The sequence below is a fragment of the Drosophila virilis genome, chromosome 4, assembly GCF_030788295.1.
Source record: "Drosophila virilis strain 15010-1051.87 chromosome 4, Dvir_AGI_RSII-ME, whole genome shotgun sequence".
In the NCBI taxonomy this organism is placed as follows: Eukaryota; Metazoa; Arthropoda; class Insecta; order Diptera; family Drosophilidae; genus Drosophila; species Drosophila virilis.
In genome coordinates this window covers 20,935,371-20,950,933 of record NC_091546.1, presented here as the reverse complement: position 1 = coordinate 20,950,933, position 15,563 = coordinate 20,935,371, and the positions used below count along the sequence as shown (strand labels likewise).

The 15,563-nt window shown below is 40.4% G+C and overlaps 2 protein-coding genes across 19 annotated transcripts in view; one reads left to right on the top strand and one right to left on the bottom strand.

Annotated features, from left to right (window-relative positions):
* Positions 1 to 6,037, bottom strand: part of ab (BTB/POZ-zinc finger protein abrupt) — a 45,033-nt gene extending 38,996 nt beyond the window's left edge. For 2 of the 6 annotated variants that reach the window (XM_015172558.3, XM_032437505.2), the window contains exons 1-2: positions 5,917 to 6,036; positions 4,542 to 4,864 (exon numbers count right to left, since the gene is read on the bottom strand). The gene's annotated coding sequence lies outside the window, so the exon portion shown is untranslated. Of the gene's footprint in view, positions 1 to 4,541; positions 4,865 to 5,776 lie in introns of all 6 variants that reach the window. The other 4 variants (XM_032437506.2, XM_070209493.1, XM_070209494.1 and 1 more) reach the window with 4 other exon arrangements.
* A 5,835-nt stretch (positions 6,038 to 11,872) lies between these two features.
* Positions 11,873 to 15,563, top strand: part of Ca-beta (Calcium channel protein beta subunit) — a 36,832-nt gene continuing 33,141 nt past the window's right edge. For 10 of the 13 annotated variants that reach the window (XM_070209342.1, XM_070209341.1, XM_070209338.1 and 7 more), the window contains exons 1-2: positions 11,873 to 12,146; positions 14,813 to 15,075. In XM_070209342.1, coding sequence (XP_070065443.1) covers positions 14,956 to 15,075 — 120 coding nt within the window. In that variant the 5' untranslated portion in view covers positions 11,873 to 12,146; positions 14,813 to 14,955. The remainder of the gene's footprint in view (positions 12,147 to 14,812; positions 15,076 to 15,563) is intronic. The other 3 variants (XR_011416770.1, XR_011416771.1, XM_070209345.1) reach the window with 1 other exon arrangement.

The following is a 15,563-nucleotide window of genomic DNA, read 5'->3' as shown; positions in this document are numbered from 1 at the left end:
ACTTCAATCTGGCCATGGCAAAGGTGTTTAGATGCCATAACATCATCTACGACTCTAAATATGTACGTTAGAGCATGAGTAATGTATATACGCATATGTACATATGTTGTTTTTTGCAAATATCTTGAGATATTTTTCAGTAAAATTGCTAGCTTTGCGCTTGGCGAGCGGCCAAAAAGCGAGTCAGCAAATCAATAATTTTCATGTGGCAAAAGAAACGGTGCAAAAGTAAGCAAGAAATTGCATTTGGGCTTCGACTTGGCCAACGCATATTTCCTATTGCAGCTCGTTGGGCTCGCAATGGCTAATCCCACGAAGTCTAAAAAACGAACAGCATTATCATCAATTGAGATTGCATGTTGCCAAAATCATTATGGGGTTTCCCGGTTTTGTCCCGTCTGACAAACGCCGAACAACACCAAGCGCAAGCATCGAAATCAACAGAAAATTCACATACTTAGCATAAAAATCAAATAAAGCAAAGCCAGAGCCGTGAAAAAAGCGAACAAGCGAGCTAAAGCGAACGAACGTATTGGCGACCATGAAAAAGGGAAGCCAGTAGATGTTGCCAGTGGCTGGGGTTGGGGCAATGGAGAGCAACAGCAACAGCAACAGCAACAACAACGGCAGAAGCAGCAGCAGCAGCAGCAGCAGCAGCAGCGGCGAAGCGCGTGGAAAACAAAACGTCACAAAACGCAGACAGTCTTTGACGCCGACGTCGACGCCAAACTTCGCAGTGACGATGACACGTGCTTTTTTCAGCTGTTTTGTGGAAAACTGGCAAATTGTGCGAAAAAAAGGACAAAAACAAAAATCACAAATGAGAATATGAGCTGGGGCAGCAGCAAGAGCGCAAAGAGCGAGACAGAGAGAGAGAGAGAGAGGCACACGCAGACCAAAACGAAATCAAACAGCAAATAAAATGGAGAAGGAGAAGCCAAGCCTGCAGGTGGCAGCACAAATGCATGGTGGTATGCGTGTGTGTGTGTGTGTGTGTGTGTGCGAGTGTGTCTGTGAGTGTCTGCTTGTTCAAGATGTGTATGTTTGTGTATGTTTGGATGTGTTGGCTCGGGCTGCCGACAGACGGCGTAGCTGGTCGTGCAGTCTTTTTGGCGCGTGACGTCGACAACTGTGTGTGTGTGTGTGAGTGTGTGTGGAATGGGGAATATGCTTACGAGGGGGCAGCTGGCAAATTGCATTATTATGCGAGTGTCTGCAGTCTGCAGTGCAGCAGCGACGGCAAACGAATGGCCGGGGCAGTAGCACAACAAAAACAAATTGCAACAAAATACGCAAACAAAAACAAAATCGTACGTCTGCCCCATCTTTCGCCTTCTTCTTCACCATGGCGATTCTATGGCGATTAGTCGAACCACACGCAGCAGTAAATAGTTACAGTGGGGTGTGTAGTAGGGTGGGCGGATTATTGGGGACAGACATTACATGCAGTTTTGTTCAAAAATTAATAGAATTTCATAAGCATTCGGCTCTTTCTGTCTCATTCTCATGTGTGCATCGCTCTCTTTTCGCTGTTGTTTTATTTTGCCCACGCTCGCTCTTTCTCTCTCTTGCTTAAGCGGCACCCATTGGCTTGCTCTCTTGCACGCTTGCGCCTACTCGCTCTTTCAAATGTTAATTTGAATTTTTATTAGGTTTTAGGCTTTTATTGTTGTTGGCCAAAACTGTTGTTGTTATGTGTTTTATTTTCACTTAAATTTGCAATTGTTGCTGCCGCTGCTGCCGTTGACGCTGGCGTCGACGTCGACGTCGCCGTTGTCAACGTTGAAACTGCGGCTGCGTTAGAAAATTGCATTTGACAAAGCTGCACACACACACACACCCGCACAAATACGCTTTAGTTTTTAGGTCGTGGGTTTAGTTTAGCGGGCGTTTCGGGCATGCAGGACGCAGACAAAAAAAAAACCTCTTTAGCGGATGCAAGTTTATTTTTCAGTTTTATAAATGAACTGTTTTGTTTTTATTTAGATTTCGTTCTATGTTCGTTCCTCTTGGATACGCAGAATATATTTTAACTGTCAACTGATGCTACCAATTTTTATATTTTGGATTTCCATAGAAGAAGTTACTAACATTTGTATGAAATTCTAGACTAGTTGTCACGCTAAGATATATGTCAAGGAACTAAAAAACAAAACGATATTTTGAATAGATTTGGTACTACAAAAATAAATGATCGACGAAACGAGACTTTTCTCCAAGGGCTTCCTTGTTCGACTGAGAGTTTTTTTTTTACCGATAATCAAACACATTTTCTCTTGCTATTATTATTACGTATTTAGCCTGTCACAAAAGGCATTTTTCAAATATTTTCGATTTTTTGCGGAAAATGAATTCAAATGCAACCGACGATATGATCTTCCACCTACAAATTCGTGTGCATAGGATAAAGAACTGACAAATCATCCTCTTAGAATAAAAGCAACACGTTCAACATTCATATTATTTGCTGTAAAGGTAAAATCCCAAATACTAAGTGCATTTCAATTTTCAACTCAGATTTGGCCTTTGTTTGCTGACAAATTTGCCAACTCATGGCCGCAACGGAGGCGCCACTAAGAAAACAATTGTCCTTCAAGAATTACCTTTCAGAGCCCAACTGCAATTACACATTCGCACGGCTGTATTTACCGTACGGAAAGGCAACGGAAAAGGGAAAAGTCATTCTGCTGTCAGGAGAGTTGGCGGTGATTTTGAGATCTCGTTTGCCGTCGGCACTGGCACTGGCGCTGGCACTGGCATTTTGGCCAACGTGGTCTTCTTTCAGACTCACTTGTGGCCAATTTTTGGGCCGGCACTTTGAATTTTTCATAAGTATTTGCCTCGCTTTATGAGTTATTGGAGGGTGTTGGCCAGCGGGGTCGGTACGGGGCTAATGGCTAACGACAAAAACGACAAAGAAGTCTTCAGACCGTTTTGTACCCTTTTTTGCGGGCAATAAAAACATTTTCCTTTTTAGCTCGGCAAAAAAAAAAGTAATATAATGAATAATATGAAGAAAAATACTTGGCTTTTTCGCTTGTTGTTCTTGTTGTTGTTGTTGTTGTTGCTGTAAAAGAAAACGCATTAAGTGCGCGGTTTTTCCATTGTTTATAATATTATTGTTTCTTTTTTTTCGCTGTTTTGGTGTGTCCTGGCGAAAGGGGATAATTAAGAATGCTTATTTATCTAGAACGGCGACGAATGTGCCCCATTCCCCAGTGCTTGACCACAGCAGGGTGGTTAGCTAAAATGCTAAAAAACCCGAAAAACTTTTATTTTTAATGATAAATTGTTCGAGGCCGCGGCTAGAGAAACAGACACAGAAGGCGCCAGTCAGAGGTCATATCAGGAACCACTCTCGGCTCTCACCCTCGGGATGCTTTATTGCAAAATCAATAAAGAATAGAACTGAACCATTGCCTAGTCTTCTGACTGAATTCTCTGCTAATTAGCTACGCAACTTGGTGAGTTGCAAATTACAAGCGGTACACGGATTGAAAGCATTGAAAAATTGTTGTTGCAGAGTTGAAGCCAAAGTCGTTGCCTGTGAGGCACGCAAATCACTTGTTTTTATGTAATTAGTTGGCTCACTTGAGGGCCCCAGCTAGCGGCAGCTAAACTCAACGATTTTTGTTTTATTTTGGATATTTTGAACTGAACTTTGACTTTGAAGCGTAATTAGCCGAAAACTGATCGTGGCTTACAAGAGAGCAACAACAACAACAGCCCCTGTGGGCCGCCCCTTAGACTAGCCCTCAGACTGTGAAATCTGGCTCTGCTTCGATTGGTACAAAATTCGCTTGGAAATCTTCTCGTTCAATGACCGATAAAATTACCTCTGACTTCCCAAATTCTTTGGCTTGTCCCTGCTAAGCTCCTCTGGCGATTTGGCTGCTGCCTTTTAGCGGGTTATTGATTATTAATTTCTTTCTCAAACATTTTTTCCTATTTATTTTTTTATTTTTTTTGGTTTCTTTTCATTTTTGTTTTTAGCAGTCGCTGTAATTACAGCAACGCGTTAATTGTTCACCTCCTCTGCATTCTTTGGCGTTTTGTTGCTTTAACTATATATTTCTGGTTAGCCGCTCGATGTTTTCTCTGTTTGTATTTGTTTTCGTTGGCCCAAAAAACAACATTAGCCGGGCGAGAAAACTACACTTACGCAGCAGCAGCAGCAGCAGCAACAGCATCCGTATCTCGACATCCATTATCTACCATTACCAACATTGTCTCTACATTCCCTTCAACAAATATCTACTGACAGTCTTTGGAAATTACTTCAGAGTTCGCGGGACGATTATTAAACATGAGATTTACATTGTTTTGATTAATGAATGCAATGTCTTGCAAATACTAATTAACCATTGAAATAATCTATTTCAACTACAAAATGGGAATATTGTCATGTTGATAAACATAATTTTAATATTAAATATATCTACGATATACAAAAATGTTGCCTACGTTTTGAAAAACCTTTTTATGACACATTTGATAGCTTGAATTAAATAGAAATCCGTAAGATATTTGCTTAAACTTACCAATGTGCTTATAAAAGAGTTGTTTATGTCAGCTCTTCGGATCGTGAATCCTTCTTCTCCGTTGGTATTTTTTGTTTTTTTTTTTCTTTTTTTTTTGGTCACTTAGAGGTCAATTTTCTGCCACATTCGGTGCATTCAGTTGGAAAAATCACAAATTAGAAAACTTTCTCAATGCTTTTGTAAACGCGTGCGTATGCGTATTTTTTGTATGTTTATTTGTTTGTATGTGGGTGGCTGGTTGTATGAATTTTAGTCGATTTAGAATTTAGGTTTCTGCGAGGCGCCTTTTTGTTTAGGGATGATGCACAAAACACTGCAAACTGCTAAAATTTGAAACAAAGCCAATCAGAATCAATGAGGGGGGCCCACAGTGCAGCACAGACAATAACAACGAATAGCGGCTAAAGCAGAGTAGCTAAAAAAGATGACGTTCAGAATGCATTTTGTGCGCTGTGATTTTAATGTGTTTTTTTTTTTTTTTTGGTTTTGCGCTCTGTGTGTGATTTTTCGCTTTTATTAATAAAATGCACAACTTCCGTTATTAATTTTGCAACAGCGGCAATTGTAGTCACAGTATCTGTGTGTGTGTGTGTGTGTGTGTGTGTGTGTTTGCGTGTGTCTGAAAGACGACAACCACTGAAAGCAACAACAACTATTACAAGTGTTGAGCGCGATGTGTCACCAAGGCGTTCGCAGGGGGAATCGCAATCGAAATCGAAATTCGCATTCGAACTGCATACATATAAACAATTAACAGGGCTGTAACAAGCGGGCGCCGACTGCGAATTGTCTGGGCTCTACTTAACAGGCAAATCGCGAGTGGCGCTGCTGCTGCGCTCCTGTACACGCGACGCGGCCGTCGCCTTTGCTGCTGCTGCTGCTGCTATTGCATTCATTCATAAAAATCAGGTTGTAAAAAAGCAAAAACAACGCTGATTTTTATTTATTTATGCCAATTTGCCGCTGCTGTTCTGTGTGTGTGTGTGTGTGTGTGTGCGAGTGTATGTGATTTTTTTTTTTTGCTGCTGCTGCTGCAGCTATTGTCGTTGTTGTTGCTGTTGTTGTTGCGGGTTGCCTAGCCGCAGGAGGCGAATTGTCACTGATTTTTGGTTGTTGTTTATTTTGATTATTGTTTTCGCTTGCATTCGGGCATAAATTGCAAATAAATTATCACTTGAACTGGAACGTGTTAAATTATTATAAGAAGCTGAATCCATTTAATTGTATTTTCGCACTTTTATTCAATATTCAGTTATCGTTCGCGACAATTGCATGCAATTGTGTTTGTAATTGAAATGATTATCCAATTGCAAGCCATTCTCGGACTTGGCCAAAAAACCAAAACAAATCACAAAGAAGGCAAATTTAGCCGCACTTCAACCACGACACCTGCTGCCCGTCTGATTGCTGGAAATGTACTGAGAACACCCGCGTAATTTTTTTACTTGCTCTTGCCTCGTCTTGTTGGACTTGCTTCGGCTTGTTGGAGCGAACGAAACATTCGTTTGAGCCGAACGCCGGCACATAAAACAAAACGGCAAGCCAAAATGTTGCACGTCCAACCGAAACTAGTTGCAACCGAGCGAGCAGACCGGGTAGGTTGTCATTGATGTGTTTGATAGACAAATATCAAAAATAATTTCTGTTAACAGAGAATGTAAAATTTGTGGTCTGAGTTACCTTATGTTACGGCCGGCACAATGAACGAACCTCTGCTTAAGTCCAGGCTTAAGGGATCGCTCTTTAAATCGCTCAAAACATATGTTATAGAAACTTTTTTTTTTAAATTCCAAGATATATTTTAAATGTAAAATAGGGGAAAATAACATCTTAGTAGTAATATTCATTGTTTTAAACATCTGAGAAATTGTAAACATTCTGTTAACATGGTTTTGCGTTTGAGCTTAGTTGCAACATCGAACATGTTCGATGCTGGACACTTGATGAAATTCGGGGCAACAAAAAGGTTAGAAGAGGATGCACCTAAACAACTGTATGTACCATCTCACTAAGCTGTTAACTTGCCTGCTAGAAGACAGCAAATACCCTTTAGCAGCTTATTGGCCAGTTTTTGTGAGACTTGGTCAAGATCGTCTATATTTTGAACATTCTTAAGAGTGATCCTGTCTGATTTTCAATATTTATTGTTTTCCGGGAACTGGCCTAATCATAATAAAAAAAACAAGTCAGGTCACCAAAATAAGCACAAGTATTTAAATAAAAATATACAATCACGGAGATGGGTACTTATAAGCGGTATAAATGTTTATAAATAAAACAAGCAAAATGCAGAAACAGCTATATAAACGTATGTTGTGCGTGTTTTAATACGGCATTCAGATCACACTTAATTATCTGAAGATTAACAAAAGCTAAGGCCGCAAGACTTGTCGATTTGCGGAAAATCCTTTTACATCAACAATTTTCCAATAAATAAATAACAAAGCTTACGGGCCAGAATATTCGGAAAGATTCCCCATAAAAAGGAATCTCAAATGAGATATGAAAATGATTGAAACAAGTTTGGAAAATATCAAGTAAAAATATATCAAGTTTAGAAAGAAGCAAGTACATACTATCTAAAATAAACTTGAACCTCCCACGATCTGCTCTTTCTATTTTCTTTTTTTTTTGATTTGTGTCGAGAATTAAAACAAAATCGAAATAAATGTGTGTGTACAAAAAACATTTCATTTTTTCGTATGCTATAAAAATATAAAAAGCAAGACAGACAAATAAAAGCAAACACACGAATATTTTAATTAGAGTATAGATAAAAAATAACAACAACCATACGAAAGGCAAACGCGTGAAATGAGTAGAAGCAACAAAAAAAAAAAAAAAAATATGAACAATAATTATACACGAAATAACAAAGACAAAAACAGACACTACAGCAAGATCATATGAGATGGCTATTTCATATAAATTTCGAGCTTTCCACAATATTTATAAAAATAAAATTCCATACACACCCACACGCACACACACACACACACACACACACACACATGCATACATATTGTATGCCAGCACTATAGTAAGAAAAATGATTTTAACAAAAGTACTAGAGACAAGACCCAATCGAGAGGGGCGCTGATAAAAATAAATACAAATGTCGCCGGCATCAATAAGATATAAATTAAACGTGTACTACAATCCCGAATGTTAATTAGAAACTCACGTTGTGGATGATGCTGTGGATCTACCCACTCCAGGCCCGTTTCATTCCGCTCGGTTTATGCTCCGATGGCAGAGTTCGACATGCTGTCGTGTATCTATTAGATACATTAGCCGCTCTATGTGATCGGACTCTCATTGTGTGGAGGGGGGGTGGTGGTAGACCGAACCTGGAACGCCCCGCGACAATTCGATGTTTTTAGAGTGTTTGTCTGCTTTTACACGTAGATTTTATTTTATTTTGTCGCGTTGCCTGTGCGCTTTTTTTTTAGGGGGAGGTAAACTTTGTGTGTGCTGCCTCACGAGCTTAATGACTTCCTGCAGAGTCACAAATAGCTAAAATTATATTCTAAAGTAGAACAATTATTGTCAGCAACAAATGTTTCGGAGCGGAGACAAACCAATGTCTAGAAATATCATACGAATATTTAAAGTTTCTATCCAAAAACGTAGTTCGCTTTGTGTGCACGGCTATAGGAATGTGTTCATGGATTAATATAATTGTAGCCGGTTTTCGCAGATCTTTCATATATATAATTATGGATAACTATCCACACAAAATAAAAATACAAATCAAAATAAATAGTGTTTTTTTTCTATATAAGTCTCAAATTGGGGAATGTTATGAATCGCAGAATATAAAGATTTTCAATATGATGAACAGACACTATAATGATGCAGAACGTCCGATCTGTTAGTCTGCGTACGTGTACCAAAAACACGCACAGCAAATGACATTTCATTTATCTTTCGATGAAAGTGGAGGCGTCGTTGACACCGCTTTGGGGCTGTGCATGAGTTATTAATGTCCCGACATTGTACAAAATATGTACACGAATGCTGAGATTTACATGAGGCTCCAGCTTTTAGAGTTTTTCAGTTCCGGTGACTGTGCTGCAGTTATCAATGTGAAAAATAGAAACATGATTATGAAATTATTGAAACGCACGAAAAATGAACAAGTTAGGAGGCACGAGAGGTGAGTGTATTAGTAATGACAAGAGCAAAAGAAAAAAACACGCTGTACAGTGTAGAGGCGAAGATGCTATAGGAAATGGGTGGTGCTTTCGACAAAGTGAAATTACGCCTCGGCATTAGATTGGATGGAATTATGCTCGTGTAAACGAACAATCAGCCAACGGAGGCGCAATTAAGACCAACGCACACAAACACATGCATACGTGCGTGCTATGTACCTACCTCTACCTACACCTATACCAATACAACGGCCACAACCTGACGCGGCCTACACAAGCAGCGGCTCTCAATATATATGTGTGTGCGTTGGTGTGCAGACAATAGAAGCGATCGAGCCATTCAAAATATATACACACACAGATACACGTACAAAACATAAGACGAATGTCGACGCTCACCTTGCGGCCGCTTATATCGAGAGAGAGAGAGAGAGAGCGAGAAAGAGAGAGAGATAGAGAGAGAAAGAGGGAGAGTAGAGCACCGAACTAGTTAAGTAAAGTATTGAAAGAGCGAAGAGGCAGACAGTTTTTGATTTGCGCTCATATTGATGCACGAACCATGAATTTAATTATGATTTTAAAATAATGTTATTTTCCACAAACGCTCGGAAAGACATATATACATATATACTTAGCGTGTGTGTGTGTGTAGATTTATTTATATATGTGTATTATACATGTAAAGTAAGTTGGGCAGAGAGTGAAAAGATATTCGCCAGATAACCAAAATGAGTACGCGCCGTACTTCACGGATTGAGTGTGTGCGTGCCTGAGTTAGTGTACGGCTTTTCTATTATGTATTCGAAACTAACAACAAATTAAGTGCCGCCAGCTCAGTTTAGGCTCTCAAAATGGTGTCGATCATATTGGACAAGTTCCATACTTGGTGTACAGTTGTGCCTGCCGTATTTATTTTACAGCGCAAACTTCGTTTGTATGAGCTAAAATTGTATTAATAAAAAAGCGTAATCATTTTGGGATGGGCGACAACCAAATTAAGAAATTTTCGCGGTAGGCTCTAATTGGTTGGTTGAAAAAGGTAGACTCGTATCTGACTTAGATAGAGATTGTGGGAATAATAGCAAATGAAATATATGAAATATATATTTTATGGAATATTGGCCTTTGACCTGCATTGACGTTTGGTAAACTATGGGTCCATCCAACGGGATGTATTTTGAGTCAGCAGCGTAAAAGTTGAATGAACTGCTGGGGCGGTATGTCCAGGTCTGTTTCTTTGGCTGTGTATGTTAATTGCCTCGACATAAACGGAGATCACCTATGCCAAACAATAATAATGATTGCCAAAGACAATCAATCATTTTGCATTTGGCCACAAACTACAGAAACGTGGTAACAAAACGTACCACAAAACTGTAACTGACTATATTTAGTCACTGACTATTCGGAGTGCTCTCTTCCAGTAATCGTTGATGATGTTCTCAATTTACTGAATTGAAAATGCTTTGCAGATGCGGCAATCCAAAGGCAATCCATTCGTCAAAGCGTCAAAAAAGCCCTCCAGGGCGCCATTTGCTGCTGACGCTGCTGCAGCGCCAAACGCTAAAAGATGCAAAGATACATTTTATAAGCAGCTTGAGAACAATGCATTGCTTAGCGCCGCATTAAAATATCTGCAATCATTAAAATTGCGCACGCTGACATTGTTTTACAAATCGTTCGGCATTGTTTAGAGGCCTATTCTAGGACCTCCCTCCGCTCTCTCTCTCTCTCTCTCTCTCTCTCTCTCTCTCTCGCTTCTGCCCTATGCCGCATTTGCCTTGATGTCAACGTTTGCTTTTGTGAACCGAATCTAACAAAATTTTGGTTGATGGCGCCTAAATGCAGCCTGGGGCGGTCGATTCTATGGCCGAAACTGTGAACAATAAACAACCCCTTTACGTAGATATAATGCACCAAAATTTAGTCAGTGTTGGAATAAATATTACGGATTAAGCTAATCTGTACACTTAGAGAAAACTCGAACAGTTGTTTTTGTTAATATTGTAAATATTATATATACTTAGTTGCAAGCTAGACAAGAATAATGAGGAAAGCCTAAAGCTTTACTAGTAAAAAATTTGTATTTAGAAATTACGTCATTTAAAACATTTTTTTATTGTAAGAAACTCCTTTTTAATGGGTATAAATTTTCGACCTTGGCTGGATTTTGATCATGCTTGTGTTTGTGCTTGACGTGGGCATTAAATTAATGATTTTGTTTCGAGTGTAAGACCTTTTTTATTTGTCATACTAAAAAGTATTAATACTATGTAAAAAATGTGCTAGTTACCCATAGATACTTTTAAATTGGTCACAAGGCTTGATTATTTAAAAGTATATACGAGGATATAATAGAGAGTTTATATGTTGGTAAACCGATGTGCCTACTTCTCAGATATGGGTGGGGTAAGAGGGAGTGCAGCTGAAGATTATTTGCATTTTGAGCTATTCAATGCGCAAACAAATCTGAGTCAGTGCATGTCAGAACGAGTGTGTGTGTGTGTGTGTGCGGTCGGTCTGACCCAGAAACCTATTTGCAGGACTAAAGTCAATAAAAGCGTTTTTTGACTTCGGCTATGTCTGAAACACGCACAGGCTTTGTCTGCACGAGAAGAAGTGAAGTTGTTTTACTTCTTCGTCACTTTGCACATCGAACCAAGTGCATCAGCACCAGGCGACGATTGTCTGCCATAGAAGTTGACCACGATGCTATCCTGGTACAGGGCTCAAATGTATATATATATATATATATATATATACACATACATATAAATCGACGGTCAACAGTCAACGCCAGGCCACTGCGCGCACTGATTTGAATAGTGAAAAGCATCGGTTTGTTGGGGAAGGGACGCACGAGGGTCGTTCGGGGCTGGAACAGCTGAACTGCGATGTGGCACGTGCTGGCCGTAGCCTTGCGCAGAATCAACACTGCGCAGTGGAAGACCGAAAGTGTGGAATCCAAGCGAAAGTTGAGCCTTTTAAAAGCTTTGGGATAGGTCGTGCTCTAAGCTTGCCCGATGCCGTCAGTGGCCAGTGGCCGGATGCAGAAGCGACGGCAAGCTTTCGGGTTGTAAACACGGCTGGTTGGAACTGGTGACTGGAAGCGAATCTGGTGGAACGCAAGACACCCAGCAGCAGTACAAGCGAAAGCGTCACCCAAATTAGTTGCCAGCGTTTCGCCATCGCGTTTGTGTCTCTTGTTGTGTCCACTGAAGCGTTTAGCCCAGGGTCGTGTGGCCTGCCCGTCGATACTGACCCGTAGCTCTGGTCCAGACTAGCTGTGTAACGCGTCCTAAACGGTTCCGGTTAAACGGTGTCTCGAGTTTGAGCCTGAACGGCAGCCCCCAAGCGGAGACAACGTCGCGGCCCGCGTCAGTCTCTGCCTCCGCGTTTCGCTGCGTTGTGCTGCGGGTCGTCAGTGCAAGCTGCACCATACGCAAGTGTAAGTGAGTGTTAGTGAGTGTGTATGTGTGTCTGTGTGTGGCTCGGCTCGGTCAGGCCCCAAAATAATGTGGTGATAAGTGAATGTTACCGAACCCCGGGGAAATCATTAGCGAGTGGCCAGCGTTCTGCACATCCCGACCAAATGCGTTCTTAAAGCTTTGTTTGCCATTTAAAGCAGAGTGTGTCGACGTTTAATTATGTAAAAGCCACAGGAGCAACGCACACCACAAACACAACAACAACAACAACAGCAACAACACAAACAAACACACACACACATACAGACACAGTCAGTCAGACGCGTCACAAATACAAAAGTATCTGCAATTTTGTCGCTCTCGCAACTCTCAGTTAACAGCTCTCAGGTCACACAGCTCGCGAATGCTTAGCACAAATCGAAATTTCATTCTTAATACAAATTGATTTTCTTTTGGGGCTTACATTTTTGTTTTATTTTATTTATTTTTGCATTTCGCATTTCGCATTTCACATTTCTGCGCTTGCAGTTTCAGAGTTTGTTTTCGCCGTTCGCTTTGGCTTTGACACTGATTTATGTTCGGCTCTACGGGCGTATACGCAATGTGGCCTCCAGTGCTTCGATAGACTCAAGCCAAAAGTCGTGCAATTAAAATGAAATTGTCAGTTATTTGTTGGTAGTGTTCTTTTTTTTCCTGTCATAAATTATGCCGGCGTGTTTTTTGTATAAAAGTGACTAAGAACAAGAGCAATAACAGCAACACACACGCACACACACGCACACACACACACACACACACACACACGCATTTATAGCATGTACATATATCCTTTTGCATGCACGTGCTTGCCAGAAAAGTAATTGAGGCAAGAGCTTCCACAAGAAAAGGAAATGAAAGAAAAAATGAAAAATCAATGATGCTGTCAAGTAGCCCTACGGCAACAAACATATATATGTGTGCCCATTTAACTACATAAACATATATAAACATACATATAGACAAATACACAAGCATATTTAAAGCTTAGAGCAGGAATTGCTTAAATTTTCACATATTTACTCTCATAATTAGGTTTGACAATTAGAAAATATAACTATATACATATGCCATATATATACCTCATTTAACGCAGAATTAGAATGTGCAAGAAGCTAACCTAGTTGCCAAAGTCCGTAATACCCTTCACATGGTATAATAATTGCCTTACGAAATGTGAAAAACATCCTGTTAAAACATTGTCTGATTACAACAGGCAGCATACGCTGTGCTACTTACATATATTTATGACATGTCTCATTGGTAGCGGTAGACAATAAGAGAAGAAACTAACTTCATTGTGCCGCGAACATTCTTACAAAATCTTAATAACATCTGATATCCTTACCATATAGCTCCAGTAGAAACGATCGAATCTGCCAGACAGTCTTTATTGTTTGTCAATTGTTGTGGGCTACGTTTTCTTGAGATTTTCCGTTTGCCAAATGGTTTAGTATTGCACATTAAAGCTACCCTTGGCCGATTTGGTTTGAACAAAATGGGATGTTGCCAAACAGAACATTTATTGCGGAATTGATTTGTAAATCATGTATTTGGCACGAATGCCGCGGGTCAATTCACCAGCTCACCAGCTCATAGTTCATAGATAGCCAGGCCAAAGTAAATTTGCATTGCCTGTCGTGCCCGTCCACCGTGCACCGTGCACTTTGCGGCATACAATTAGAACGCATTGCAGTCAACGACACTTGCCAGTACCTGGTGGCCAAGCCGGCCAACCAGGCTGATAGAATAAATAAGTCGGAGAGCGTGCTCGCGGAGTTTCATGCAACGAGCACTGTCCGTGTGGTCCTCCTCTGCCTGGTTGCCACACAAATTGTATATGGCAGCAGCTCCAGCGGGCAACCCCTTAGGTTCGCTTGCCACCCCAGCTCTGCCCAGCTGCCGTCCTATGCGAAACTTTATTAACCCCATTTCACGTGTTGGCATACTCAGTTCCCATTGTTTTAACAAGCGGCTCTGTCGTGCTCCGTCCATTTGCCAGGTGGCAGATTTCTGTGGCTTGGTAAACTAATTCTGTTTCGTGCTGCTGTTTCAACCGCCTCAAGTGCCACCACCCTCTGGCAATGCCTGGCCCTGGAGCCGTAGTTACTCTCCACTTACTCGAGCACCTCTTGCTTGGCTGGTCCTTCGCTTTGTGCTGCTCCCGAGACGGTAGCTTTTGGTTAAAAGTTTATAATGTCAAGAGGTGCTACAGAAATCAGGTTAGCCCTGCCTTTGGCCCTACTGCACTTTGTTGCGGCATAACGAATTACAGCACTGTTGCTCAAATAGCTTCCTCATATTCTTCGAGGTGCCTTTGGGTTGCAAAAGTGGAAGGCACAAAGTGTTTTCACTGTTGATTTTATTATTAATTGTGGCTCCAAAATGGTTCCACACTCAGAGTAAAACAACGTTATAGAATACTTGTTTTAGTCTTTTATTAAATTTTCTAGATTTAAAAAAGATCGTCAAAAGAAATTTCTGTTTTTTGGGGTTAAGAAAACTTTCGATCACAAAAATTATTGATTTTTACTCTGAGTGTATAGCATACTCCTATAGTACTATATATTGAAAGCAATTATAGATTCAGGGCAAATGAGTTGACATGGACGTAAAAACCATCACACACAACTTTCTTTCGCACTTGTAGCAACAGTTGAAGGCAACGATTATCATTTGTTTGGATAAGTGGCTAAGTGGGGCAACTCGCAATCTTTGAAGTGGATCTCTTTGTGTAAACTCAACAAGTCAATCAAAATTGTCAAATGAAAAAACATTGAAAAATATCGTGTGATGAATGCGCGAAAATTGCAGGAAAGTTCCCTGTCCCATTTGGATGTGAATTACGTCAGCCTGCAGCATAGCAACGCCTTCGACAACGATTTACAAGAAGAACTGGTACAGCAGCAACAGGTAAGAGAATAAAATAGCTTCGAGGTGTAGTTCGTTTTGCGGATTTGTCTTATTTTGTTCAGATTTATATGGTATGTAAATGGAAGCTTCATCTTCTATTGTAGCTGGGCTTAACTATTGTTATAGTTTTGGCAATAGCAATAAATTCCATTAAAGTACGCATTTATAAACGAAATTCGCCGTCTTTCGATAAATCGTAGCTCCGGCCACAAATTTATGCATGTTGAATCTTAATGAAGATGGGCCAATAATCATTTTTAATAGCTCTCACTATGGGTACAACTTAGCTCAGACTCAGTTTCAGTGTGCGAACTCGAGGACCGGACCGCAATATTCAAATTTTATTATTTTTATTTGTTTGTCACTAAATTGGCAACTAAACCGCGTTGAGCAGTGAACACTAAACCCATACTACTTATTTTGTCCGTGGATGGTGGTTGTTGGAGACTGGCTACACAGTCCATGATATCATGATCTATTTTTAAGGC